The sequence below is a fragment of the Phasianus colchicus genome, chromosome 26, assembly GCF_987193195.1.
Source record: "Phasianus colchicus chromosome 26, bPhaCol1.hap1.1, whole genome shotgun sequence".
Lineage (NCBI taxonomy): Eukaryota > Metazoa > Chordata > Aves > Galliformes > Phasianidae > Phasianus > Phasianus colchicus.
Window position 1 is genome coordinate 4,809,591 of NC_143461.1, and position 26,980 is coordinate 4,836,570.

The following is a 26,980-nucleotide window of genomic DNA, read 5'->3' on the forward strand; positions in this document are numbered from 1 at the left end:
GATGGGATGGATGAGATGAGATGGGATGGAGGGGATGGGATGGAGTAGGATGGCATGGGAGGGGATGGGATGGAATTATGGGATGGAGCGGGATGATGGGATGAGAAGGAATAGGATGGGATGGGATGAAGTGGGATGAAGTGGGATGGGGTGGGAAGGAATAGGATGGGATGGATGGGATGAGATGAGATGGGAGGAGATGGGATGGGATGATGGGACGAGAAGGAATAAGATGGGATGGGATGATGGGATGAGAAGGAATAGGATGGGATGGGATGAAGTGGGATGAAGTGGGATGGGGTGGGAAGGAATAGGATGGGATGGATGGGATGAGATGAGATGGGATGGGATGGGATGATGGGACGAGAAGGAATAGGATGGGATGGGACGATGGGTTGGGATGGGCCTTTGTGGATGGGCAGAAGGAAGGATGGAGGGGGAACGGAAGGGCTGAATTTTAGATGGGGCACAAGAAGGGATGGAGAGAAGGGAGGATGAGGAGGAGGTGGGAGATGCGATGGAGCGGTGGGAGGAAGGACACCGGGCGGTGGGTGCAGGGAGGGGCGGGGGAGGGCGGATGAGCGGCCGAGGGAGGGAGGGAGGGGGGGGCGATGAAGGGGGGGCGGCTGCGGGGATGCGGGGAAGGAGGACGGGGGGGCGGTGCGGGGCTCCGGGTGGGGCCGGGCGGGGCCCCCTCCCGCCGCTCAGATGACGCCGCTCCCGGGATGCGCCGGGCGGCGCCGGGCGTGGGCGGCGGCGGCGGAGAGCGACAGCGGCGGCGGCTCCGGGAGCGGCACCGGTACCGGCCCATGGCCCCGGAGCGGCCCTATGGAGCAGGTGGGAGCGGGACGGACCGGACGGGGCGCGGCGGGACGGGGCGGGGCCGGGCGGGGCGGGGCCGCACCCCGGGGCCGGACCGGAACCGGGACCGGGTCGCTTTCGTCCGTCCGCTGCCCCATAGCATCGCTTCCTCGGCACTCCCACCGGCTGTGCTCAGGACCCCCCCCACAAGCAGCCCACGTCCCGGCCCCACTGACAGCATCGCTTCCCCGGCAGCGCCCGGCCCCGCGCGTGGGATCCAGGTGTCGGGGTGGGTCCGCGCCCCTCGCGTGATGAGGATGGGTGGGGGCTGCGGGGGATGGATGGGGGATACGGGGGATGGATGGGGGCTCGGGGTCGGTCCCGCTCTGCCCCAGGGTTCAGGTGTGTGTGGGGTGAGATGGGAGGATGCGAGCAGCGGGTTTTGGGGTCCGCCCTGGGATGTCCCCTGTGGGGCGCGGAAAAAGCGTGGAGTGTGCGTGTGTGTGTGGGGGGGGTCCGTATGGGGCTGCGGCTGCTGGCGTTCCCAATCTGCTCCCGTTGTTATCTCCCAGCCAACGCCTCTGGGCGCCGTTCCGTTGCGGTTCCCGTGTGCGGCTGCTCGCGGCTCCCCGCGCTGTGGTTCCGGGGGGGGGGGGGCGGGGGGAGATGCTACCGTCCCAGCCTCGGGATGGGGGGGGGGATTACAACCCACCCTGCACCCCCTCCCCCACTGCCGCGCCCCCTCGAGCTCTGACCCCTTGTGCCCCCCCTCTCCCCTATGTCACCCCCCCCCGACCCCGGGGCTCCACGCACCGCATCCCCACTGCGCCGCGCGCTTTTGTTGCACGTTGGGGGCCGCGTGCTGTGATTCCCCCCCCCCGCAGCCCGCGATCAGCAGAGGCGGAGATGCGTGCGGGCACGTGCGTGGCGTGGCTGAGTGCCACCGCCCCCCCCCCCCCCCCCCTCCACCCAAGTGGGGCAGCGACGGCCAACGCGGGGTCTGTGCGTGATCCCCTTCCGGGGGCTGCGGGCACCGGAGCCGCCCCCCCCCCTCCCTCCACCTCCCCCCCGCGCACCTCCAGCTGCAATGCAGAGGAGCTGCCGAGCAACAGCGTGCCCCCCCCTCCGCCCCATCGGAGCGGCGATGGGCACCGAGGGATGGGGTGGGTGGCAGCGGGGACAGCGGGGGGGGAGGGATGCGGTCGAGGCTGATGGGGTCTCCGACCCCTCCCTGCTGCGGGGGTGTCCGCGCTGCCCCACATTGCTCCGCCCCACGGCCGCGGTGGGCTCGGGCCGATGGCCCCGCTCTCATTTCCCGATGGAGGGGGGGGGGGCTGAAGGGTGGGGGGTGGTCGCCCCTCCGCCGCTCGGCTGCTGCCTCAAAATGGCTCCGTGCCGCGGAGCTGCGGGGGGGGGGGCGGAGAGGGGCTGCGTGCTGCGGATGGGCAGCGGCCCCCGGAGCCCCCCCCCCGCACGGAGGCGTGGGGTCGCGTCCCCAACCCCGTGGGCACAGCTCCGCACGGGGGCTGTGCGGTGCCCCCCCCCCAGCTCCCTGCCCTCCGGTTCCTTTTCTTTGTAATTCAATGGATTAGGTTTAAATATAATAATAATAATAACGCCCAGCCTCGATTCCTCCACCCACCCCCCCCCTTCTTCCCCGTTCCCTTTGTCTGCGAGCGGCTCCGCGGGGAGCGGCTGCCCCTGGCGGGGGGGGGATTCAGTGCCGGGGGTCGCAGCGCGGTGCTCAGAGCTCCAGCTGCTGTTGCGGGTGGGGTCGGGATTAGGGGCACGGAGGGAGGAGGAGGGGGGGGGTCCACCTTGTTGATGCCGTCGTGGTGGTGTTTGGGGCCGGGAGGGGGGGATTTGGGGGCGTATCTCTATGGATGGGGGCCGCCGCCCCCTCCTCTGCACGGTGCCAGGGTGGGGCTGGGAGAGACAAAGAGTGCAGGGGGGGGTGGAGGGGGGGCACGGCTGGGTGTGCGGTGCCACCTCTGTGCTTGGAGACCCACGTGGGAAATGTGGGCCAGGAGCAGCGCTGGGGTTTGTGACCCCCCTCCCTGCTCCCCCCCACTTGTTGCTTCTCTGCCTTGGGGACCACTGAGAGGGGGAGGAGGGGGGGGGTTGCAGCACGATGTGACCCCATTTTGCAAAGGACCCCTGAGATGGGTGGTGTGAGTGGGGGATGGGGGTGTGGCTGGGTGCTGATCCCACTGATTCCCATGGGATGGCTGCAGTGGGGTCAGGGGGTGCCCAGAGCAGGGGGGGGGCGGGGCTCCAGGGGGGGCTCTGCAAACAGCCCACAGCAAGGCTGGGCCATCCCCCATCGCTGGGATTGGGACTGACCCTGATGGGGGGTCCCACAGCCCCCCCTAAGGGCTGGATTTAGGGTTCTGGGGGTGGCAGCAGTTTCAATTTCCCCTCTCCCCATCCCAAGGCTCCGTGGCCATCAGTTCTGGTAGTGGTGGTTTGGTTTCTCCCCATGGAAGTGCTGTTGGTACAGACTTCGATGGTGTCATGTGCTGGGGGGGGTCAGGGGGTGGCACACAGAGCAGCCCTTGGTTGCTGCCCTCCCCACCCGATGCATCCCCATCACATATGGCTCTGCTGCCCCGCGGGGTGATGAGGACACAGGAGCTGCTCTGCTTCCCTCTCCCATGGGGAAGGAATTATTTTGTGTCCCCCCCTCCCCACATCAAGTCATTCTGGTGTCTCTGGGTGCAGGACAGCGGGTCCCCACGGCACACAGCACCCATCAGCACCCCGAGGTGAGCTGTGGGGCTCAACGAGCTGCGAGTTGCCACGCTTTCCATGTGCTCTGAGCCCCACCAGGCCCTGTCCGTCTGTCTGCCCCATCCGGCTGTCCGTCCCATCGTTTCCCAGCCTCGCCGTTTCCTTTCCCCGTAGCTCTGCGTCACCTTTTGTCCCTCCGTGGCCCCCACCCGGTTTTTCCATCCCCACGCCGGCCTGTGCCAACCCTGTCCCTCTGTCCTGGCACTTCCTGTCCGTCTGTCCCCTTCTCATCCCTATGTCCCCCCCTTCCTGCGTCCGTCTGTCCCGGTCTTGCTGTCCCAGCATCCCCCTGCCCGTTCCTGCTGTGCACAGCTGGGTTCTGCTCTGTCCCTCTGTCCCCCGCTGACCCCCATCCCCATCTCCGGGTGTCTCCTCCCCCCCCCAGCCCCCCATGTCCCCCTCTGTGCCCGTTCTGCTGCCGGTTCTGGTCTGGGTGTCCCATTCCGGTACCGGATGGGCTCTGGTCACTCTGAGCCCTGCTGTACCGAACCGAACCGAGCCGTGCCGCCGGGGAGGGCTGAGCCGTGCCCGCCCCGCCCGCCCCCTCCCGCCGCCGGCACCCGGAGGAGGCGGAGCAGTAACCGGGGCCGTGCCCGGCCCAGCCCGAGCCGAGCCGAGCGGTGCCGGGCCGCGCCGAGCCGAGCCGTGCGGAACCGGGTCGAACCGTGCCGGGTCCCGCAGCCCGATGAATGGCATCGCCTTCTGCCTGGTCGGGATCCCACCGCCCGCGGTGAGCAGAGCGGGGCGATGCCCCCCGGGTTGGGGGGTGGGAAACGGGGACAGGGAGGGGGTCCGGGCGGCGGCCCCGTGGGCGATGCTGACCCCGAGATCTCACGGAGGGGGTCGGACCGTGGCACCGGGTCCGTCCGTCGGGGGGGCTGTGAGGGGGGCACGGCATCGCCCCCCCGCGCCCTTACAGCGTGCTGCGGGTAGGGACGGTGACTCCGTGGGGTGGGGACAGAGATGGGGACACCGCCGTGGGGGGGGGGGGGGGAGGAAGGGGGGCTGAGCGGGGGTCGGCCGCGTTGGTCCATTGGCACAGCAGCGGCTGTGACCGCGCGTTCTGACCCAGAGCTGCGTTCGGCCCCATCCTTCCGTTCCTGGGTGTCGGGACTCGGCGTCCCCGGCCCCGCAGTGGGGTAATCACCGCCCTCGGAGGATTAATTGCCGTGCGAAACGTCTCAGAAACGAGCAGAGCTGCTCCTCGCAGCGCCTGGGCGTGAATCGCGGTTTCCCTTCAGATTCCTCCGCGCTGACTCTGTGGGGCTGAGCGTTGGGGTTGGGGATTTGGGGTGAGGGGGGTGTTGGGATCTGATGTCTCCTTCTGCAGCGTTTTGGGGTAAACTGTGTCCTCCTGGGGGGCAGCAGGGCCGGCAGCAATGGGGCGCAGAGACGTGGGGATGCAGGGTGTGAGTTATTCAACTGTGAGTTATTCAACTGTGAGTTACTCGACTGTTACCCCCCCCCAACGTGGTTGGGGATCTGGGGGGGGGGGGGGGCACAGGACTTAACTCTGCTTTGCCCCCCCACCACCACCACCACGCAGCCCCTCTGGGCTAAATCCTTTCCAAAGCGTTGGCCCAGCAGAGCTGCTGCCTCTCTCCCCATTTACAGGCACTGCTGGTTTCTTCACGCTTGCTGGTATTTTTTTTCCTCCTCCCCCCCCCTTCTTTCTGAACCCTGAACTTGAAAGACAGGAAAAGCGTGTGCTCGGGGCCGCCACGCTGCCTGGCAAGCACCAAACTTGGCAGCGAGGTCAGGGTGCGGCGCTGGTTGCAGTGGGGTCCTGGATACTGTAGGACCCCCCCCCATTGCTCCCCCCTACCCCACAGTGTGTAACCTGGTGACACCTGAATGACTTGGAGTGTCCCCAAAGGGTTGATGTTGTTGTTTGCAGCACCAAACGCCGTGGGAAAGTTGAGGATGGATGAGCCTTTGGGGTTTTGCTCGCTGGGGGTGCATGGAGTGGCCCCATGGGGCAGCACATGGCTCTGAGCATGGAGAGGGGATGGGGATGGAGGGAAGGGTGCATGATGTGGCCAAGCTGCTGGGATGCCCCGTTCTCATGGAAAGGGGAAAAAAAAAGAAAAACAACCAACCAAGCAAGATTAGGTTTCAAGCCGGTGCCGTCCCATTAATAAACCAAGTTTGTCTTTGGCAGGCAGCAAGACCTGGTTTTAAAGGAGCAGAGATAGATGACCTATTTTAAGCACTCAAGTTGGAAACTATCGACCCCTCTGCCTGCGGCGGCCGCACCAACCCGCCCGGCTCCCTCTGCAAGCACTGCCCCGTGCTGCTCTCAGCTCCTTTTCCATGGGTGCTGGTCCCCACGAATTCATTAAGTCTCCTTAATTGCAACTCAGGGCAGCACCTCCAGCTGCGGTGCTGGAGTTGGGGGGGGAGGGGGGTTCTGGGTGTCGTTGCTGTGGGGTCCGGAGGGCGGTTTGGTGCCCTGAGCTCCCCATCCCGGTGTGGGTTTGGTTGCTGGATGTGGGGTCGGTGCGTTTGGGGTGGCCACGTCCTCTCAAAGGGCTGAGCAAAGGGAAAATGTGAGCGGCAGAGCGAGCCGGGGGGGGGGGGGGAGAGGGGTGGAAACCCGACGCGTGAGTCACCAGAAAGTGGCCCAAACCAAAGGCTGGCGGTGACGGCGGGCAGCGATCCGGCATCGCCGGGGGGGAGGGATGGCAAAGCCCGGTGCCGGCGGTGCGTTCCGGCCGCGCTCCCACCCGGGGGGGTCCCGTTGCCCCGGGGTCCCGTTGCCTCGCGGTCCCGCAGCCGCCGGCGGTTCCCATCCATCCCGGCGGATCTCCGCGCTCATCGCCCGTCCTGAGCCCCGAGGGTTGGGAGGGAAGCGCCGCTATGGGGCGCGCCCCGGGGCGCAGGTGTGGGCCGTAGGGCGGCGATAAACAGTGGGGCCGTTGATGGGACCGAGCGCGTGGGGCGGCCCACGAGGGTGGGTGGGAGGGAGCCCGGTGGAGCAGGGGGACAATCGCGCTATTGTGGCACATAGTGGGCTATTGAGCCGCGGCGTGTGGAAAGGGGGGAGGCGGGGGGTGGAGAGAGGAGGGGGGGCTGCGGTGCCAGCGCTTTGGGGTGAAGCGTGGTCCCTGCTGGTGCTGACTGGTGTGATGGCAGCGGTGGGCAGCGATGTCCCCGGCGGGGGGTGGGCAGCAGCGGTGCGGGATGGGGCTGTGCGGGAGGTGGTGCTCATGGATGTGTGTGGGGTGATGGAAAACACCACCGGCCCCGGTGCCACAGGTCCCCAAAGCTGCATCCCCACCACTGCCTCCCTCCAGTCCTCACTGCAGCCCCATTTGCGGAGGACCCAAAATTCCAAATAATGCCCCATTTTTAGTGGTGAGCACGAAGGGCAGAAGCCAGCCCTGTGTGTCTCCTACAGTTTTTCTCTCCCAGGACCCCCCCACCCCACGATTCTCGGCCCTATCGCTGGGCCGTGTCCCCGTGCACGGTGCCACGAGGTCCCCTATGGCTGCGAGTGGTACAGGGACGTGACCACCACCCCCCCCCTCGGCCCCCACCCGTTATGGGGCAGGGCTGGAAGTGCCGGCAGTGCCCCCGGAGCCGCCGCAGGAAACGGCTCATTGTTAACAACGCCGAAAGAGAAAAGAAAAAAAAAAAAACAAAAAAAAAACAAAGAGAGACCCGAAAAAATCGCAGCCGTGAGGCCAGCTTCTATTTGAGGGTTTCCACGGGAAAAACAGGAAGCAGAATCGTGTTACTTTTCTAGGGCTTGCTGCAGATAACGCCGTTAGGATGTGGGGCAGAGAATGAGGAGGAGGAGGAGCAGGGGATGAAGGCTCTGGGGTCCTCGCATGGATTTAAGTGCCCAGCTTTAATGGGTGGGGGATAAGGTGGGGATGGGGGGTTTGGGAGGTGGGAAGTGGGCCTTGCTGTGCCCCCCCTGGGCTTCTCATGGGTTAAGCTGGACTTGGTGTGACCGCAGTGTAGGGCAGAGTCGGCAGCGCGGGGCTGTGAAGGCGATGCTGCTGTGATGGAAGTTGGTGCTGGGAAGGAACTGCAGGGTTTCCTTCCCTGTGTTCACACCCAGAGCACAGCAGGAGGGGCAGCGGAGGTCCCAGGACTGCCCTGCTGGGCTGGGAGCTGCAGGGGGGGGGGGTTCTGGTTGTTGGTGTTTGGGTACCGGTGTGAAAAAGAGCAGCTTTGGGGATGTAGGGATAAAGCCACACAACAACCTGTCCAGTGCAGAGCTGTCCGTGGGGTCCTGTGCTTAACAGGGGTTGGTGGCTCTGTGGGGAAGGGGCGTCCTGGGGCTCCCAAACCCCCACTGAGCCGTCAGCCCCAGGTTGGGTTAAACAGAAAACTTTCTCCTGTAGGTGTTAATCTGGATGCAGTGATCACTCTCTGCCACTGCCACCCATCCTGGTCCCTCTGTCCACATCCGCCCCCTCCTCCCCCCACCCCATGGAACATCCCTGTCATCCCCTGGCTGCATCAGCTGCGCCATGGGGTGACACGGTGGGACCCATATCCCCCCATCCCCATGGCCCCAGCACAGGTGGGAGCCGTGAGACACTGCCATATAAGGGCTGAAAATCAGCTGTTGCCTCGACGCAGCTTTCTCTTCCCTGAAAATCCTATTAGAACCTCATTTTTCTGACCCTAATCTCGGCTCAAGGGAGATTCCTCCTTCAGGAGGGATTTGTGTTTGCCCTCTCCCCCCCAGCCCTGCATGCTCGGTGCAGGGGGACGCAGCACATGGTGCTGGTGGCAGCTGGCTGTCCCTCTGTCCCTCTGTGCCCTGTTGGTGTGACGTTATCCTTTTCTCTGTGCCAAGGGTTCACGTATTCCCACAGCTGGGATGTGGGGAGGCTTGGGGGGGGGGGTGTCACCCACTGGGTGCCGAGCTCCTTGTGCCTCAGTTTCCCCGCAGCTCAACCTGAAGCTCCATTCCCCACTGCTCTGAGGCTGTGGGTTCTTGGTGGGTGTGCTGGTGCATGGCAGCAATGCATGCTGCAGATGTGCATGGTGCAAAGAGATGCATGGCAGCAGTGTGTGGTGCCAGAGGTGCATGGTGCAAAGGGATGCATGGCAGCAATGCATGGTGCCAGAAGTGCATGGTGCCGGTGATGCATGGCAGCAATGCATGCTGCCAGAGGTGCATGGTGCAAAGGATGCGTGGCAGCAATGCATGCTGCCAGAAGTGCACTGTGCAAGTGATGCATGGCAGCAATGCATGCTGACAGAGGCGCACGGTGCAGGTGATCCATAGCAGCAGTGCATGGTGCGAGGCGATGCTGCACGGTGCACAGTGCCGGTGGTGCATGGAAGCAATGCATGGCGGTGGTGCATGGAAGCAATGCATGGTGCAGCAGTGCATGATGCTGGCAGTGGATGCCGGGAGCACGCTGCATTCCCCCCTGCTCCCGCTTGGCTGTATATTTAGGACACTCCTGTGCAAAACACCAAGTATGTTGGAAGGCGTCCAGGCGCGCTCGCATTCCTCGGGGTGGAATCTGCCCCCGCGAACGCCGCCTGACCTTTCCCAGTTTGGGCTGCAGGAACAATACTGGGGCCCATCCTGTGCTCAGCCTGGGGCAAGCAGACCCCCCCCAACCCCCCCGCCCCCCCGCAGTCCCTTCCCACGCACTCAGCACTACCGGTCAAGGGGTGCATGGAGTTGATGGGGTCAGACCTGGATCCGAGCTGTCCCCCCACCACGGTGTTGCTCTGGTGGGGGCAGACCCCCCCATGGGGAGCACAGCCCTAAATGGGGCCGTGCATGAGTGCTGGGGGCCCTCACGGTGCTCCCCATCGAATGCCCCGGTGTGTTGGACTCTGACTGCCCGGTGGGGGGGGTGCAGTGTGTGTGGGCAGCCCCCAGCCTCATTTCACCTGGTTCCAGCGGGTGGTTGGATAGCAAAGCTCCCCCATCCCCCTCCCCCGGCTGCTGGCACCGACAGCTGGAGCCCGGCTCTGCCTGTTGGGACACGCTGAGCTGTCTCGGGGGGTGGGGGGGGGAAGGGGGTGGGAACCACGGGAGACCCCTGGCACAGCACCGACAGCCCTGGGAATGGCCCGGGGGGAAGAAGGGATAGGGATGCGTGTCCCACATCTCCGTGCCCCAATTTCACCCGGGGATGTTGGCACAGACACTCCGGGATGCCGCTGGGGGGGAGGAGCAGACAGGACCTGGGGGCACAGCTGCCACCCGGCCCGCTCAACCTGCCCCCCCCGGGGGGGGCTGTCTGGGATGGGGACGTGGCACATCGGCCCTGCGGGGTGCGAGGAGGGGGGGGGGACGTGCGGGGCAACAGAGAGCTGATGGTGCACGGAGGACCGCGGTGCTGTGCGGTGGGGACGGTCCCGCAGTCGGTGCCCGCGGGTGGTGGCGGAGGGGGGGGGGGGGTTGGATGGGGAAGGGGAGGGGGCCGCGGCCGGGGCTGCAATCCCAGCAATGCCCGGTATTTCCCCGGCGCGGCCGCACGTGCCTCCCCCCGGCTGCAGCGCGGCTGGAATGCGATGTCGGAGCCCCGACATGGGGACATGGGGGGCTGCAAACCCCACCCCCCCTCCCCGGGATGTGTCCGAAGCCCTGGGGGCTCCCGCTTTTTCCTCCTCTCCTTCCTCGCTTCCCTGCCGGGCCCTTGTCTTTGTCCTTTCCATATCTTTGATGCCATATGGGGGACGAGAAGGGCAATTCGTTCGCCCAGCGCAGTGAGACCCCTCCAACTCCCCCCATCCCCAGGTCCAGGGGAGGGGGACGCTGCCCGGAGCATCCCCCTCCCTAACAGAGGTGGCACCGCTGTGTTTTTGGAGGGATGTCTTAATTCCTATCCAGGATCCCCCCCCCCCCCCCCTGGGGGCACAGAGGGGTTGGTGGGGGCACCCCGCGTTGTCACATCATCCCCAGCACCGCCCGGAGCGCTGCGGTGCGAGGAGGAAGGAAGGAAGAGGCTGGGATGAGGGAGAGGAGGAAGCGGGGGTTGGGATGCCGCCCGGGGGGGGGTGGAGGGAGTGGAGTGGGGGGGGGGAGGAGGTGGTGTAGGAAGGAGGGGGTGGATAGGAAAAAAAAAAAAAAGGGAAAGTGCACGTGAAGCAAAACTTGGGATTGGGGGGGAGGAGGGGGGGGGGCAGCGTGGGGCTGGGCGCTGAGCGCTGCCAGCAGCTGGAGCCGGAGCCGGAGCCTCCCCCTACGTTGTCGCCCCCCCCCCCCCCCCCTCCCAGGCCCCCGCCCTACGAGCCAGCAGCGCTCGGCAGCGGGACGGAGCGCTGCCCCGCACGATGGTGGAGGAGGGCGGAGGGCAACGGGGGCTCCGCAGGGCGGCACGGGGACCCCCGACAGCCCCCAACCCCGTGGCGGTGGTGAGCAAAGCTTTATGGAGCGTGGAGCGATCCGGGAGGGGTTGGGGCTACGAACGCGCCGTCGGGGTGGATTGCAGCTCACCAGAACCGCGCTGCATTTGGCTGAGCAGCGTTAGGAGGTGTGCGGCCGGAACCCCCCCCCGCCGCCCCCCCGGAGCACCGCACGGCCCCGCGGCCCCACGCACCGCCAAAGGCCATCGGGTGAGCACCGTGGGGTAGAGGGAGGGGTGGGCTTGGCTTTGTGTGCCCCACATGCTGTCCTATGGTGCACGGCCCCGGGGGGGGGGCACCGCCAGGGGGTCGTTTGTGCCCCCCCAGGAGGGCTGAGTGGGGGTGTGAGACAGCCGTGGCTGCTTCTGTCCCCGTGGGAGTGAGGGCAAAGAGTTGGGGTGGGCAGCACGGACTCATTCCCCCTCCATCCCTGTGCTTTGGGTTTGGGGAGGGGGGGGGCACAGCTGATTGTAGCCCAGCGGAGGGCTCAGGGCTGTGGTTCGAAGCGAATCCCAAAGTGTGGGGACAGCACGATCCCTGCTGGGAGAGGGGGACCCGTGGCTGAGATGACAGATCTGTGGGTGATGTGTCCAAGCGTGAGGTTGAGGCTTCGCAGCCCCAAAAGCTTCAGGCTGGGGAAGGGGATGAGGTGACGGTGATAAGGGCTGGTTGCAGCACGGTGGGCTGCATGGGGAGTGGGAGCTGAGGGGCTGGGAGCTCTCCTGGGGTGAAGCAAACACGATGTGCTCCCACCCCATGTCTCCGTCCTTGGCAGCAGGGCCGTGAGCTGCGTCCCCATGGGGTTGTCCCCAAGCAAATGTGAGACGTGGGGACGGAAGCAGCACAGACAGAGCAGCCCAGGAGGGCTGTTTGCAATGCAGCGCATCTCCTGCGGCTCTTTTGCAATGGTGAATGCAGGCTGGTGGGACTGGAGCTGGGTGATGGGCTGCAGCTGCAGCGTCTCATTGCATGGGGTCCATGCGCTCCGCACAATGGGTTTGTATGGGAGAAACCCCCTTCTGTCCACCCTGCTGTCCCCTCCAGGTGATGTAGCACAGGATGCTATTGGGGAGGGGGGGGAGCATTGCTGGGGGTCCCGGGGGGGGGCACTGAGCAGCTGCTGCTGGCGCCGAGTGCTGTGTAATGGGCAAACAGTGCTGGTGATGCATCCCTGTGTGATGGGCACGGCGTCTCTGCCATGGCTGTGACACGGGGCCGTGTGTCCCCATGGCAGTGGGTCGGTGCTGCCGTCGGTGTCTGCTCAGAGTGCTGTCTGTGCTGCTTACCATCAGCGGGGCACATTCAGCTGTCAGCTTAAAAATAATCCAGCGTGCCGGCGGCCGACACAATGGAGGGCGCAGATGGGGACGGGCGTCCTTGGGTGGGGGGGGGGGGTTGTGGGCAGCCTGGGGTCCTTGTGGCAATGGGGCACCCGCCGCTGTCAAAAGTTGGGTCTCTGTGGTGCAGGGAGGGTGTAGGGCTGGGGTTGTGAGGGGTCCTGGCGGGGGTGTAGGGCTGGGGTTGTGGCTTTGCTGTGGTTTCAGGCTCCCCCGGTTGGAGCATCGCAGCTCTTTGCTTCTTGGGGTGTCCCCAGGTGCTCCCTGTGTCATTGGGATCGGAGCACATGGGGCTGCTGCTACTGGAGGACACAAGAGCCCTTTGGTGGGGGCTTTGGGGCTGCCCCCCCTTTCCCCGACAGCAGGGACCCCCAGCCCCACACCGGGCCCTTGCGTGGGGTGCAGGGAGCCCCATTTACCCACCAGCAGCAAAAAGGCTGTGCTCAGCACAGGCAGAGACAAAGGCTTTTTGTGCCTCGGCCCTTTGTGTCCCTCTTCCCTCCCCGCCTGGCTTCTGCCTCATCTCTCCCCATTCATCACCTCACCACCGAACCCTTGCAGGGATACAGAGCCTGAATTTGAACACCATGGGGAGGGGGGGGGGAGTGATGGGGGCAAACCCCACATGCAGTGCAGTGCTGTGGTGCGAGGGGGGCTGGCAGGGCAGGAGCCCAACCCGAGGACAGCAATTACTGCTCCTGGAGCGTGGTCTGCTCCTCACTGCTGCACAGGGGAGGGGGTGCAGCAGAGCCCTGCTGTGCATCCAGATGTGCCATACGCAGCCAGATGTGCAGCCTCAAAATGCAGAGATGTCCCTGCTGCAAAGCCAGACTTTCTGCCCCGCTGCCCCCCACCGTGGCTTGGCTATGCAATCCTCCCTACCCTCAGCTTACATCTCCATTCTTTGCCATGCAGCCTTCCCCCCACCCGTGCCCTGCTGGCTTATCTCACTGGCACAACCCCATCATGTATTCCCTGCTTTCTGCACTCACCCCCTGCGCTGTCCTCTTCCAGGTCCCATCCATACCCCAAGCTCAGTTTCAATTCCAGCCCCCACTGTTTATTTTCCCTTCTCCCACAACATCCCTTTTTTGGGAGGGAAGGCGGGGGGTGGGGGGATCTTTGGATGCTGCCATTCATGCAGTAGGGCTGGAAGTCAGGAGGGGTTTCCTAGGGGCAGATCACTGCCCTCCAGCACGGGGCTCAGTGTGACATCTCCCCCTGAATGTGACATCTCCCCATTGTCCCCATAGCCGACGCCGGGCCGCAGAGATGGGGCGTCCCCAAATGACAACGCGCCCCTGGAGGGGGCCTTTCCTTGGGGGGGCCCGAAGACCGTGGTGCTGCGGAAGAGCACGCAGGGAGGGGGGTTTGGCTTCACCCTTCGCCACTTCATCGTTTACCCCCCCGAGTCGGCGGTGCATTCCCCCTCCAAGGTAAGGACTGGAGGGGTTGGGGACCCCCAGCTTGGAGGGGCTGCTGGTGGAGGTTGCTTTTGTGTTATCTGGGTGGTGGTGGGGGGTCTGGGGAGCCATAGGGCGGTGCATCCATCACCCACCTTGCCCCCAGCTGTGGGGCTGTGAGCCTCCAGTGCTCCTTTTGGGATGAGCCCATGTTACACTGTGCTGTCCCACACCTCGTGGGCAGGGAGGGATGATGCAGCCCCAGAGCATAGGAGGCAGCGGTTTGGAGGATGCTGGATGCAGGTTGTGGAGATGCAGTGCTCTGGCAGGACCTGTGGCACTGAAGGATGGCACAAGGATGGGCTCAGGGCTGTGCTTTGCTGCTGGAGGCGTTGGGATGGCTCTGCCCCTGGATCACTGCAGCCCCAGAGGGCTTCTCAGCTCCTCTGCGCCCTCGGAGCCGATGGCTGGGAGAAGATGTTCCTATTGTAAGCCCAGTTTGCTTCCATCCTTTGGTTCCCACGTGCTGGGAGCGCAGGGATGGGGACATCACCTCACTGCCTGAGCTGGGTGCCTTCACCTCCAGGTGTGCTTTGAGCATCGATCGCCACCCAGCAGCACGCTGGGATGGATGGATGTGGGGTGAATCCCACAAAACCAGTGATTCCAGGGGCAGGAGGTGATCTCCCAGCCCTGTGCAGGCGCAGGAAGGCGCATCTGGCAGCCGTGAGCTTTGGTGCTCGTTGCAGTCATGGAGACGTGGTGGGAAATGAATCACCGGGTGGGGAGCAGTGATTCGTGGTTGTCCCACTGCTGAGCCGGTCCCGATGTCTGTGTGCACAGCAGTGCTTTTCCCAGGGTCTTAATTCTGCTCCCACAGACTCTTCCTGCACAAACTGGGACTCCAGTAGCCGAGGGAGCCAAGGGCACAGCCTGACCCTGCTGCTGTCCCATGTCACGGCCATTGAGCCCCAGTAGGATGAAAGCCACGTTGGCTCAGTGGGGCCGGGAGGTGGTGTGGATGCTTTTGGGTTGAGCCAAAGCCGGCGCTCCCAGCCAGCCGTGCAGGGTGTGACTGCTGCAGCACCCATGGGTGCCCGGGGCGATGCAGTGCCAGCTCTGGGGGCTGAGTTTCGGTGGTGTTGACTCAGCAGGATGGGGGTGGTAGCTCTGCATTCCTGGCGCTCCTGATGTCAGCGTCTTTCTGGGGAGCGGGGCAGCCCAGGGCTGGGCTGGGAGAGTCTGTGCCTCGAGGGACCCTCAGTGGCACCGCATGGCAGCTCGGTGCACTGGCAGTTGCACAACGGTGTGCTAAGTGCTGGGTGTGCACCTTCCCTCTGTGCAATGGGGAGATGCCTCCAGCCCTCCCTCTGCGCTGGGATCATCCCAGCTGGAGATCTGTCCCTTCCCAGTGCTTTAGAGGGCACTGTTTGCCTTCACCAGAGCTCTGTCCCAGCTTGGGGCTGGCAGAGCTGAGCTGTTGCCATCCATCAGAGGTGGCACAGTTGGGCACTTATGGGGTGAGAAATTGGTGGGTTGGGGGCACCAGCCCCTTCCCAGCAGCTCAGTGCTGAACCCCACTCCCAGTATGGCCTGATCCAGTGCCACAAGTTAATTTTACCCTGACTCTGCATCCCCGGGGTGGCAGAGGGACAGGCAGAGGGACAGACATGCAGATCCATGAGGGGCTCCATCGGGCACAGCTGAGCAGTCCCAGCCAGGAGGCATTGCCCCTATCCTATCCTATCCTATCCTATCCCATCCTATCCTATCCTATCCCATCCCATCCCATCCCATCCCATCCCATCCCATCCCATCCCATCCCATCCCATCCCATCCCATCCCATCCCATCCCATCCCCTCCCCTCCCCTCCCCTCCCCTCCCCTCCCCTCCCCTCCCCTCCCCTCCCCTCCCCTCCCCTCCCCTCCCCTCCCCTCCCCTCCCCTCCCCTCCCCTTCTGGTCCCCTGCAGAAAGTTTTGGCCCAACTGCCAAATCACTGCTTTTCTCTTCTCTTGATAGGAGGAGGAGAATGGGAACCGAGCAGGTAAGCACCGAGCTGCGGGCACCCAGTGTGGGGGGTGGTGTGGGGCAGAGCAGGAGCTGAGCTGTGGGGTGGCACAGCACTCAGTGGCAGCTTGGGGACGAGCAAACAGGTGCCTCTGCAACCCTCCGATGGGGGTCGTTGGGTGCTGTGCCATAGGGGACATCCCAGAGGGACGTGGTGGGGCTGTGCTGTGGGTCGGTGCTGAGATGGGGCCGTGTCCTCACTGTGCTGCAGCCAGCAGTGATGGGAATGAATGTGAAGGCGTCGGAACGCATCGCTGAGCTGCTGGGCTGATGAGGCACCGTAGGGTTGGGAGGGCTGTGGGGTGGCAAGACCCAGTGCTGGGTGCCCCTGGGGACGGGGTGGGGGTGGGGAATTCCCCAGGGAATTCAGCAGTGCCACATTGACACCGCGTCCCCCCTGCCTGCCTGCCAGCACCGGGACGTGCAGCAAAGGATGTTTTCTGTATTTGCAAAGGATGGGGAGGAGTTGTGGCTGCTTTGGTGGCATGCAGGAGCACAACAGGGTGTGAGGAGTGTGCATGGGGTGTGTGCATGGGCTGTGCACAGCGCATGCGTGATGGCTGTGCCAGGTGCATGCATGGGGTGCACATAGTGCATGCACCACGTGCTCCTGGCCTGCTGCTTGCAGGACTCAGCCATGCTGAGGGCTCGCTGACAGCCTGTCCCTCTGGTGCAGGTCCCACCCGGAGCCGCCTGGAGCCCATGGACACCATCTTTGTGAAGAATGTAAGGGAGGATGGCCCGGCGCACCAGGCAGGGCTGCGCACTGGTGAGCAGCATGCAGAGGTGGCAGAGGTTTGGGGCTGGGGGGGCTGCACCACTCCCTGCCCCTCCGCCCTGCACATATGGGCCTGTTTTGGTCCCATTTACGCGTTCTCTGTCGATTTTCCCATTTTCCCATCCCTGTGTGGGGATGCCCATAGCAGCATTGGTGTCACACGGGACAAGGTTCTGCTCCCAGCCCTGCTATGAGGGGACAGCCAGGTGTCACCACCCACCACTTGCTGGAGGGTTGACTCTGTCTCCCCCCACCCCACAGGGGATCGGCTGGTCAAGGTGAATGGGGATAGCATCATTGGGAAAACCTACTCGCAGGTCATCGCTCTCATCCAAAACAGGTGAGTTCCTGCTGCACTGAGGCTGTGACTTGTGGGGATGGGGACGTTTGTCCCCTCCTGGGATGAGGACGTTGTCACTGCTCTGCATGGCCGAGAGCTGGGGAAGATGCTGTGGGGACACAGCCATGTGTGCCATATCCCTTCCTGACCCCTGTCTCTCCACAGTGACAATGTGCTGGAGCTCTCCATCATGCCCAAAGATGAGGACATCCTCCAGCTGGTGAGTCTTGCTGCCTTGCTGTGTTGGCCTCGAGCCCCTTCCCCCAGTCCTGGGGGTCCTGGGGGCACCAGTGCTGCACTGAGTGCAGACCTTACAGCCAGGCAGTGGGATTCCTCCTGCTGTTTGTTGGCTGGGGGCTCTCCTGCTTGTGTCCCCACTGCTGTCCTCATACATCAACCCAAAGGGGCAGTGGGGGTCTGGCAGCCCTGCTGGGTGGCTCTCACAACTGTGCCCACCCACTCCTCAGGCCCTGAGGTTTCCCCAGGGCGTGGGGTCAGAGGTGTGCATGAAAAGTGAGAAAGGGAGGGCAGGATGGGCTGGTGCTGCATCCCGGGGTGTTTTGGGAAGGAGAAAGGTTTGTGGGGGGTGGCAGCGATGTGTGGCTGTGGGGAGACTGGAAGGGGGTGGCCATGGGACAGCAGTGCTGGGGGGCTGCAGGAGACCCCAGGGTTGGAGTGGGATGTTGTGGCTGCACCCCCCTAGCCTGACTGCCCCCCCACCCTCCCATTTCCACAGGCCTATTCACAGGATGCCTACCTGAAGGGCAACGAGCCGTACTCCGGTGGGGCGCAGAGCATCCCCGAGCCCCCCCCCATCTGCTACCCACGCAAGACGTACCCCTTCCAGACACGGGGCTCTGAGCCCCCCCCGGGCGCCCCACCGGACCCCCGCTCCCACCACCCCGCCGGCCCCTCATCCCCGCACAGCACTGCCTACAGCAAAGCAGGGGGCAGCCCCGCACACCGCCCTGAGGATCCACGCGCCGGGGTTCCCCCGCACCACCACCCCGCAGCTCCCCACGGCCGCCGCAGCGGCTGCCCCGAGCGCTACGGCGTTCTGCCCGCCGCCCCTTCCTGCTACGGGACCCCGAAGCACGTGGCGGAGCACCGGACTCATTGCGGCCCCCGGGAGGGCAGCACCGCGCGGCCGCCGGGTCGCCAGGAATGCCAGCGGGCGCTGTCGCGATGGTTTTGCAGCCAGGAGCCGCGACGCAGCGCCTCGGAGGAGCGCCGGCACGCCATGCCGCCCCGATCCCGTAGCGTGTCCCAGGAGAGGTTGGGGGGCTCGGCGCACCCCCGGGGTTGGCCCCATAGCGCATCGCACGATACCCTCCTGCAGCCCAACCGCGAGGCGTGGGCGCAGCACCGGGCGCGCTCCGAGCATCACCTGGGCAGGTGCGGCCGTTCCATGGAGGCTCTGGAACCCGCAGCTCTGCTCTCCCCGCGTCTCGACCGCACCGCGTGGCATCCCGAGAGGCTCTGCAGAGCTACGGCCGCGGGACAGCCCGGCGTGCACGGCTCCTTCGTGCCATCCTCCTCCTCCTCCTCCTCCTCCCCTCCCCCGCGGGACCCGGCGGTGCAGAAGCACCCATCGCAGCCCAACCTGCAGAGCGTGGACGATTCGGGTTACATCGGCTACCGCAGCTACAGCCCGTCCTTCCAGCGCCGCACGGGGCTGCTGCACGCCCTGTCCTTCCGCGACCCGACCTTCGGCGGGCTGCCCACCTTCAGCATCGCGCACACGGCGGCCCCCGCCGCCCCTCCACCGCCCCCCGAAGCTCCCCGGGAGCAGCGCACGGAGAGCAGCCGTGCGGAGGAGCGACGCGAGGAGGTGGTGCTGCGGCAGAAGCCCCCCACTGGCCGAAAGGTGCAGCCCCCGCTGCGGCAGATGAACTTTGTGTTCGCTGGGAGGGGGAAGGAGACGGACATTTGTGACCCCCCCGCAGCCAGCAGCAGGGAGGAGAGGTCTGTGGGCGAGCACTCGGGCCGGCGTGTGGCCCCGTTAGCAGCCCCCGAGGACTCGCTGGCGTCCATCCCCTTCATTGGTGAGTGGGGTCAGTGCTGGGATGGGCGACGTGATGGGTGCTGTGGTGGGGAGGGCACCCACGTGGAGCTGCTCCCTTCTGCGTGGGGCTGCTCCCCCAGGGTGGGTGCAGCGGGGGTCAGCGTGGCTCGGTGCAGCGAGGGCTCCGTTCTGCCCCGAGCCCTCCAGTGACCCTCCTGCCCCATCCCACAGATGAGCCCACCAGCCCCAGCATCGACCTGAAGGCCAAGCACATCCCCGCCTCCTCCGTTGTCTCCAGTGCCATGAACTCAGCGCCTGCAGTGGCCACCAGCTCCTCCTCCTCACCCACCTTCGCCTTCGCCCTGAGCCGGCACTACTCACAGGACTGCAGTGAGTGGGGCTGGGGGGGGACTGAGGGAAGCAGCCCCCACAGCTGGAGTTGGGTGGCATAGGGATGAGGAGCTCAGCAGGAGGAGGGCTGTGGTTCTGCCCCTCCGTGGCACCACGCTGAGCCACGCAGAGCCCCACGGCCACGTGCTGTGCCCTCCTCCCCACACAGGCAGCATCAAGGCCGGCCGCCGCTCCTCCTACCTGCTGGCCATCACCACCGAGCGCTCCAAGTCATGTGATGATGGGCTGAACACATTTCGGGATGAGGGGAAGATCCTCAGGTAGGGTCGATCCAGGCACCACGCAGCCCCCCGTCCCCTCCCTGCAGTGCCCCCCTGCTCACGGGGCTGCTTTCCCACAGGAGGATGCCCAGCCGGGTCCCCAGCCTCCGCATGCTGAGGAGCTTCTTCACTGATGGGGTGAGCGCTGGGGGGGTACCAGGAGGACCCGTGGGATGGGGGGACAGTGCCAGCCTTGCAGTCTCTGGGTGGCACCTTGGGGTGGGGGTACCAAGGCTGTGCATCCATGGGGTGGTGGGAGCGATGCCGGCTCCTTGTGGCCCCATGTGCGCCGTCACCCCGCAACCTCTGGGTGACTGCTGGGGACCAGTTGGAGCCGTGGGTGATGCGGTGATGATGGCAACCCCTGCGACCCCACGTGCCCTGTCACCCCGCAGTCTCTGGACAGCCTCGGTACGTCTGAAGACACCCGCTCCAAACGGCACTCCACCTCTGACCTGTCGGACGTCACGTTCAGCGACGTCAGGAAGGAGGGCTGGCTGCACTACAAGCAGATCCTCACGAAAAAGGGGAAGGTACGGGGTTGGGGGGGGGGAGGGAGGAGTTCCCCAGCCTGGCTGGCGACGTGCGACCCTCAGAGCCGTGACTCCCGGTCTTTTCTCCCTGCAGAAAGTTGGCGGAGGCCTCCGGCAGTGGAAGCGCGTCTTCGCGGTGCTGCGCACCCACTCGCTGTACCTGTGCAAGGACAGGCGGGAGGCGGTGAGCTGCGGCCCGGCCCCAGGTGAGGAGGAGCAGCCGATCAGCATCCGAGCGTGCCTGGTGGACATCTCCTACAGCGAGACCAAGAGGAAGCACGTCTTCCGCCTGACGACCGCTGACTTCTGTGAATATCTCTTTCAGGCAGAGGATCGGGAAGACATGCTGGCCTGGATCAAAGTCATCAGGGAGAACAGCAAGGCTGAGGGCGAGGTGAGAGCCACACGGCGCTCCCGGCTGCCTCTGGCTCTCCCGGCGCTAACGCCTCGGCTCTCTCCGGCTCTTTGCCTTGTGCTGCTTCCCCTGGCCGCGGCCAGCTGTGCTCCCAGGGCTCCAAGAAGAGCGCGGCTCAGCGCGGCCGGGCGGCGCATCGCGCGGTGCGGCTCTCGGAGCATCGTGGTGGCTCAGCCAGGATTCTGTGCCTGAGCGGCGGTGTTTGGTTGCGTTGTGGTTGAGGAGCGTGCGTGGCTCGGTTGGAAGCCCGGTGCTTTGGTGCCGTGGGGTGCGTTGGCACCGTGGGGCTCATCGGCCCGTGGGTGAGATCTGGAGTTCTCTGCGTGTGCTGGATGCGGTGCCGCAGTGCTGCCCACTCTTGGGGCAAGTGTGGGGTCAGTGCTGAGCTCTTGCTGGGTGTTTGTGGTCTGTGCAGTGGTTGCTTGGGTCAGAGAGGGGCCACCAGCTCCACCAGAGGGCTGTACAGGGTGGATGTGCCGATGCTGAGCTGGTTGTGCCGGTGCTGAGCTGGTTGTGCAGGCACTGGGCTGGTGCGCACCATGTCGCCACGGTGCCAGGATGGCACGGATTGGTCTCAGGATTTGTGCTTGGTTGTGGCAGGCTCTGACTCTGGAGGGCGCACTGAGCTCAGGGCAGTGTCTGTTTTGCTGCAGCGCAGCCCCGTTTGGAGGGCACGGAGCTGGCAGGGCTGGGTTGGAGCACGTGGAGCTGTGTGGGCGCCCGCTGGGGCCGCAGTGCCAGCAGGCAGGAGGAGAACGGAGCGTGTCTTGGAGTGCTGTAGGGCACAGTGTGTGCGTCTGGTGGTGGCAGATGGAGGTGCAGGGATGGATGGGTCTTTGAGCCTTAGCAGAAGGCTCGGACCCCATGCGTGGTGTGCCGTGGTGAGGAGCACCGCAGACCTCGGCATGGTGCTGGGTGCCACTTTGGGGCACGGGGCCCCGGTGCTGTGCTCAGCCCAGCTCGGGGCTGGCAGGAACCCTCCTGGTGAGGAGTGCCAGAGGTGGCCGTGGGCTGTGGCTCCCGGCAGAGCGTGGTGCCTGGTGCCCGCAGAGAACGCGCTGCTCAAGCTTCCCCTTCCCCTCTTCTCTCTGCTCCCCAGGACCCCGGTTTTGCCAGCCAAGCACTTATCAACAAGAAGCTCAACGACTATCGGAAAGTGAGGTACGCACCTGGTGCTGTGGGGCACGAGTGGGGCACCTGCCTGCCCCGGGATGCCCCAGTGAGAGGTGGCACCGTGCTCCCGGAGCTCTTTATTCACCTGAATTTCCAAGTGATGGAGCAAAAAAGCAGTGCATCCTGTAGTGGGGTGGCACCCAGCTGCTCCTGGCTCCGGTTGGGGTGCAGGAAGGGCCCCATCCAGCCAAGCTGGCACAGAGCAGAGGGTGAAGCCGGCTCAGAGCTCCCTTGGTGCTGGCACGGTGCTCAGCCCTTGTTAACCCTGAAAACACAGTGCTGCCCTGTGGGGTCAGTGCTGAGGGCAGGAAGGGCCCTATGAGCGCACACAGAGCCAGGGCAGGATGCTAAGTCAGGGTTTGCAGGGCAGATTTTGGGGACCCACCTACAGTGCTCAGCCCTGCCGTGCCCCCTGACCCCGCTCTCCCTGCAGCCCGGCGGGTGCCAAGCCCGACTCCTCACCCAAGGGCTCCCGTGGGCTGGGGATCAGAGCCGAGTTCCTGAAGCAGACGGGAACCAGTGCACCCCGATCCCCGAGGCAGGATGCGGCCGTCACCAAAGGTAAATCCCCCCCCCCTGCAGTATGCAGAGCCCAGGCGTGGCAAAGCCTCATGGAGAGGGATGGTGGCATGCAGCAGGGATGCTCTTGCTGCTGATTCATATAACTAAAAGCCCTGTGTTTTATTTTATTTTATTTTATTTTATTTTATTTTATTTTATTTTTTTGCCAGATGAAAGCAGCTCCCAAAAAGCCCCCTGGGGCATTAACATCATGAAGAAGAACAAGAAATCTGCCCCTCGAGCCTTTGGTGTGAGGCTGGAGGACTGCCAGCCTGCCCCAGACAACAAGGTATGGTGTGTGGCAGGGACAGCCCCAGGGGTCCCACCCAGCCATGGCACCTCCATCACCCCGTGTGTCCCCCCCTCCCCCAGAACATCCCCCTGATCGTCGAAGCCTGCTGCAAGGTGGTGGAGGACCGTGGCCTGGAGTACATGGGCATCTACCGTGTGCCTGGGAACAATGCTGTGGTGTCCAGCCTGCAGGAGCAACTTAACAAGGGAGCCACTGAGATCAACCTGCAGGATGAGGTGTGTGTCCCCATCCCTGTCCTGGTGTCTGAAATACTTTTAGGGCTGTTGTCCTGGTCCCCATCTCCATCACAATCCCCATCTCCATCACGATCCCCATCTCCATCACGATCCCCATCTCCATCACAGTCTCCCTCTCCAATCATGGCCCCCAGCTCCCATCACGGTCCCCATTACAGTTCTCATCCTCATGGCAGGACCTTCCCTGGGCTGGCAGGGCCGCCTGGTGGCCAATGACAGCAGTGTGGGTGGCAGTTTGGGGACACATCTGTCACTTGGCACCTCACACTTTCCCCACAGCGCTGCGGCGGCACTGGGCTTCCCCTGCTGGCACTGGCGGGTGTCCCTCTTGGTGTTGGTCACCTGGGTTGGGGACTTCATCCTTCAGGCGTTGGGGTTTGAGCATCCTTCTCTCTCCCCACAGCGCTGGCAGGACCTGAACGTCATCAGCAGTCTGTTAAAATCCTTCTTCCGAAAGCTGCCTGAGCCCCTCTTCACCGACGGTGAGTCCTTCCCCTGCCCCTCCGTGCCCCATCCCGCTGGGACCCCCCCTGACCCCCCACCCCCTCAGCCTCCCCTGCTCCTCTACCCCAGCCCTGAGCCCTCTGTGTCCCTTTCAGATAAATATAATGATTTCATTGAGGCCAACCGGATCGAGGATGCCAGTGAGAGGATGAGGACACTGCGGAAGCTGGTAGGGAGATGGGGGCAGGTTGGGGGACATGGGCTGCCTGGGGGGGGGGGGGGCAGAGGGGTGACCCAATGCCTCCCACAGATCCAGGACCTGCCAGGGCACTACTATGAGACACTCAAGTTTCTGGTGGGTCACCTGAAGACCATCGCAGACCACTCGGAGAAGAACAAGGTAATGGGGCTGAGCTGCACCCCGTGTGGGGTGGGGAGGGATGGGGCAGCTGATGGGACAACTCACCGACCCCGGGTTCTGGTTGCAGATGGAACCCCGAAACCTGGCGCTGGTGTTTGGCCCCACGCTGGTGAGGACATCTGAGGACAACATGACAGACATGGTGACACACATGCCCGACCGCTACAAAATCGTGGAGACCCTCATCCAGCACGTAGGTGGAGCTGCCCTACGGGGCCACCCAGCACCCCCTGGGGTGGCCACGCTCAGCTCCTCGTTGCGCTCTGACCCCTCTCCTGTCTCCCTCTGCAGTCAGACTGGTTCTTCAGCGACAAGGAGGACAAGGGTGAGAAGGTGAGTCCTTCTGGGAGCGGGGCTCAGGGCGCACAGTGAGGTGGCCGCTCCTTGGCTCAGACCCACAGTGCCACCCCCACCCCCTGACCGTGCATCCCCCCATCTCTTTGCAGACCCCAGTGGATGAGAAGGAGGCTCAGTCCGTGCCCAACATTGAATACCTGCTGCCCAACATCGGCCGCACCGCAGCGCCCGGCGATGCCCCAGGTGAGGAGCTGTGCCCCATGCAGGGTCCCCAACTCTGTGCCCTCTCTGTCCCCCCACTCGCAGCCTCTGTGACTGCAGCTCTGTGCATGCAGAGCACGATGTCACAGCAGCCTCCTTGCTGGGACACCTGGGGGTCCCACCCTACTTTCTGTAACCCCCCCCCGGTGGCTGCTCATCCCCACAACCCCACTGGGTGGCACCCAGCCTGCTGCCCACCCCCCTCCCCCCCACACTGCACCTCTCACGCTGTCAGCCCGGAGATTTGGAGACTTCGATGTTGGACTGATTTCTGTTGTTCTTTCCTTGAACTTCTCTGTGCTGTCCTCTTCCTCCTCCTCCTCCTCTTCCTCCTCCAGCGGACCTCCTCGAGAGCTAGAGCGGGTACAGTGTTGCTCTGGGTGCATTGCTCACGCACTAATTCCTCCGGGTGACCACGAGAGAGGGGGACAGGAGGGGGGGGGGGGGGGGAGGGTCCTGTCCTGCCCTTCCCCAGGGGGCTGCGTGCTCTAGGGAAGCCACAATTCCTCCATCCCTCCTTCTCCCCCACCTCTTCATGGGGGCTCTGAGTGCCCCTGGGGTCAGTGCCATGTGCCTCAGCAGTGGTGCACCCCAACACCGGGGTCTGGGGGGGTCCACATGCTCTGGGAAGGGCTCAGCACCCCCCTTTCTGCCTCCTCCTCTCTCATTGTCAGCACCTGCTAACCCCATCCCTGGGCTGGGGTGTGTGGGGGGGGTGAGGGTGTCTGTTGTGTTGTCCCCCACACTGTGGCAGAGCCAAGGCTGCTTGTCACCCTCATGTCCCCCTGTCACCCTCGTCCCCTTACCGGTCTCTTCGTATCCCCTAATCCACCAGGGAACCCACAGCCCTGTCTCAGCCCCCCCCCCAGCTCATCCCATCCCTGCACCTGCCCCATTGCAGACTTGAGTGAATACTGAGGCAGTGTCCCATCCTGGTGATGCCCTGCTGCTCTCCATACCCCATTGGCTCAGGGTCCCACGGCCAGGCTCTCAGCAGCATTTTTCAGCTGCACATCCCTATGTGTGCGCATCGCCCCCTTCCCCCCAACCAGAGCCCCCACCTTTCAGCTCCTGTCTGCAGCCACACAGCCCCCCTTGGCTCTGGGGACTGATGGCCCCGGTTGCATCCTCCTCCTCTTCCATCTATGGGAGCAAAGCAATGTCCTATCCGCCCCCCCCTCCTCCCCCCATCATGCCCCCACCCCACAGTGGCCTCGCTGACGCCCTTCTCTCCTCTCTGCTTTACAGACTCGACCCACAGCGGCTCCGCCAAACTGAAGGTGAGAGGGAACCCGGGCTGGGGGTGGAGCTGGAGCGGGGAGGGGGGGGGCAGGAGGGGGAGGGGATAGAGGGAGGGGATGGAGGGATTGAGGGAGGTGATGCCCCACTGCTTGTGGGGTCGGGGTGCACAACGCGGCCCTAAACCTTGCATTGCCATCCTCGCAGGGCACGTGGCCGTCGCGGAAGGAGCCGTCGCCCCGCGAGCTCCCGGCCATCCCCTTCATCTCCGCCGTCGCCCGCAAGAGGAAGAAGTGGCGTGAAGCCGAATGCTTCGGCAGCAGCACCGACGACGACGCGGAGCACAGAGATACGCGGGGCCGGGGGCAGGAGGAGGGCGCGGCCACCGCACCGGGACCCGGCGGAACCCCACGCACCGGGAAGGAGAACGCCGTGGAAACCGGCGGTACCGGGCAGGAACCGGCAGCGGACGCCCGCTCCATCGTGTCGGGATATTCCACTCTATCCACCATGGAGCGAAGTCTGAGCTCCGAGGTGCAGTCGGTGGCCGAAAGCCGCGGGGAGGAGGCGGATGATGAGCGCAGCGAGCTGAGCCACGCGGAGACGGACACGGAGAGCCGCGCGGGGCCGGGGGGGGCGGCAGCTGGGCTGGGGGGCGGCGATAGGGCATCACCCGGCCGGCCCTCCTTCAGTTCCCACCGCCTCATCCAATGCGATACGTTGGCACGTAGGAAGCTGGGCAGGGCGCGGCCGGGGGGGGACAACCCGCTGCCCACCGGAGACGCCGCGCTGCCCGTCGGGGATCTCGCCCTGACCGTAACAGACGGCGCTGGGGGCGGTCGGGTCCCCCCGGTGCGGCCGTCTTTGCGGGAACAGCTCCGGCAGCGGCTGCGGGGCTCTGCGGATGATGCGGGGGTGCGACTGCGGAGGACCCCCTCCCCGGAGACCCGGCGTAGGAAGAGCCGTTGGAGGCGGCACACGGTGCTGGTGCTGCCCGGCGGTATCACCGACCTCAATTGCAACGAATGGAAGGGGTCGAGGGGGGGGCTGGCGGTGACCACCGGACCGTTCCGCGATCCGGATTCCGGGCTCAGCAGCCTGGAGTCCACCAAAACCCGGCCCGTGGTTCCCGACCCCCCCGGCACCGGGACCCCCCCGGGCAGCCCCAGCCCCGCCACCCCCCTACGCTTCCCTCAGTGTCTGTGACCTCCTGGGGCTGCTGCCGATTCCCCCCTCCCCCTCCCCTCCCCTTCCCCTTCCAGTTTATGGGGTGTTGGGGGGTGGTGGGGGGGGCACAGAGTTTAATTTAAGGACTCGCCTTTGTGCTTGTATTTAATTGTGCTGTTATTTAACTCTCTCCCTATGGCCCCGGTGCAGCCCCAGGAGGGACGAAGCCACCTTGTCCCCCCAACCCCATGCTATGGTGGTGGGGGGGGGGGGGGCTGAGCCCTTTGCCCCCCCCCCCCCCTCCTCCCCCAACCCAACCCATCCCGGCCCCCCCCCCCCTCGGGGGCTGCCCGGCCGTGGCCATGAGAAGTGCGGGCGCTTCCTCGACTGC

The 26,980-nt window shown here is 64.9% G+C and overlaps 1 protein-coding gene across 4 annotated transcripts; it reads left to right on the top strand.

Moving 5' to 3' along the window:
* The first annotated feature begins 718 nt into the window (after nucleotides 1-718).
* On the top strand, nucleotides 719-26,844 carry ARHGAP23 (Rho GTPase activating protein 23). Of its 4 annotated transcripts, none has more exons than XM_090125019.1 (24): nucleotides 719-837; nucleotides 13,517-13,699; nucleotides 15,688-15,712; nucleotides 16,412-16,504; nucleotides 16,775-16,853; nucleotides 17,019-17,073; nucleotides 17,590-18,898; nucleotides 19,090-19,248; nucleotides 19,418-19,529; nucleotides 19,610-19,667; nucleotides 19,925-20,062; nucleotides 20,157-20,456; nucleotides 21,577-21,638; nucleotides 22,084-22,211; nucleotides 22,382-22,500; nucleotides 22,584-22,739; nucleotides 23,164-23,242; nucleotides 23,360-23,433; nucleotides 23,515-23,604; nucleotides 23,693-23,818; nucleotides 23,917-23,958; nucleotides 24,072-24,165; nucleotides 25,432-25,463; nucleotides 25,630-26,844. In XM_090125019.1, exons 1-24 carry the CDS (start codon nucleotides 829-831, stop codon nucleotides 26,626-26,628), a joined length of 4,521 nt encoding a protein of 1,506 aa, XP_089981145.1. In that variant the 5' UTR covers nucleotides 719-828; the 3' UTR covers nucleotides 26,629-26,844. The 4 variants fall into 4 exon arrangements, with proteins under 4 accessions (XP_089981145.1, XP_089981146.1, XP_031456502.2 ...); XM_090125020.1 differs by lacking the exon at nucleotides 719-837 and adding an exon at nucleotides 912-1,090; XM_031600642.2 differs by lacking the exon at nucleotides 719-837 and adding an exon at nucleotides 4,187-4,321.
* The last annotated feature ends 136 nt before the right edge of the window (nucleotides 26,845-26,980 follow it).

Coding starts and splice junctions, on each gene's coding strand:
- ARHGAP23 (XM_090125018.1), top strand. CDS start 10,855: ATGGTGGAGGAGGGCGGAGGGCAACGGGGGCTCCGCAGGGCGGCACGG. Junction 22,501..22,583: donor AGCCTGCCCCAGACAACAAG/GTATGGTGTGTG, acceptor CCCCTCCCCCAG/AACATCCCCCTGATCGTCGA. Junction 23,605..23,692: donor ACCACTCGGAGAAGAACAAG/GTAATGGGGCTG, acceptor TTCTGGTTGCAG/ATGGAACCCCGAAACCTGGC.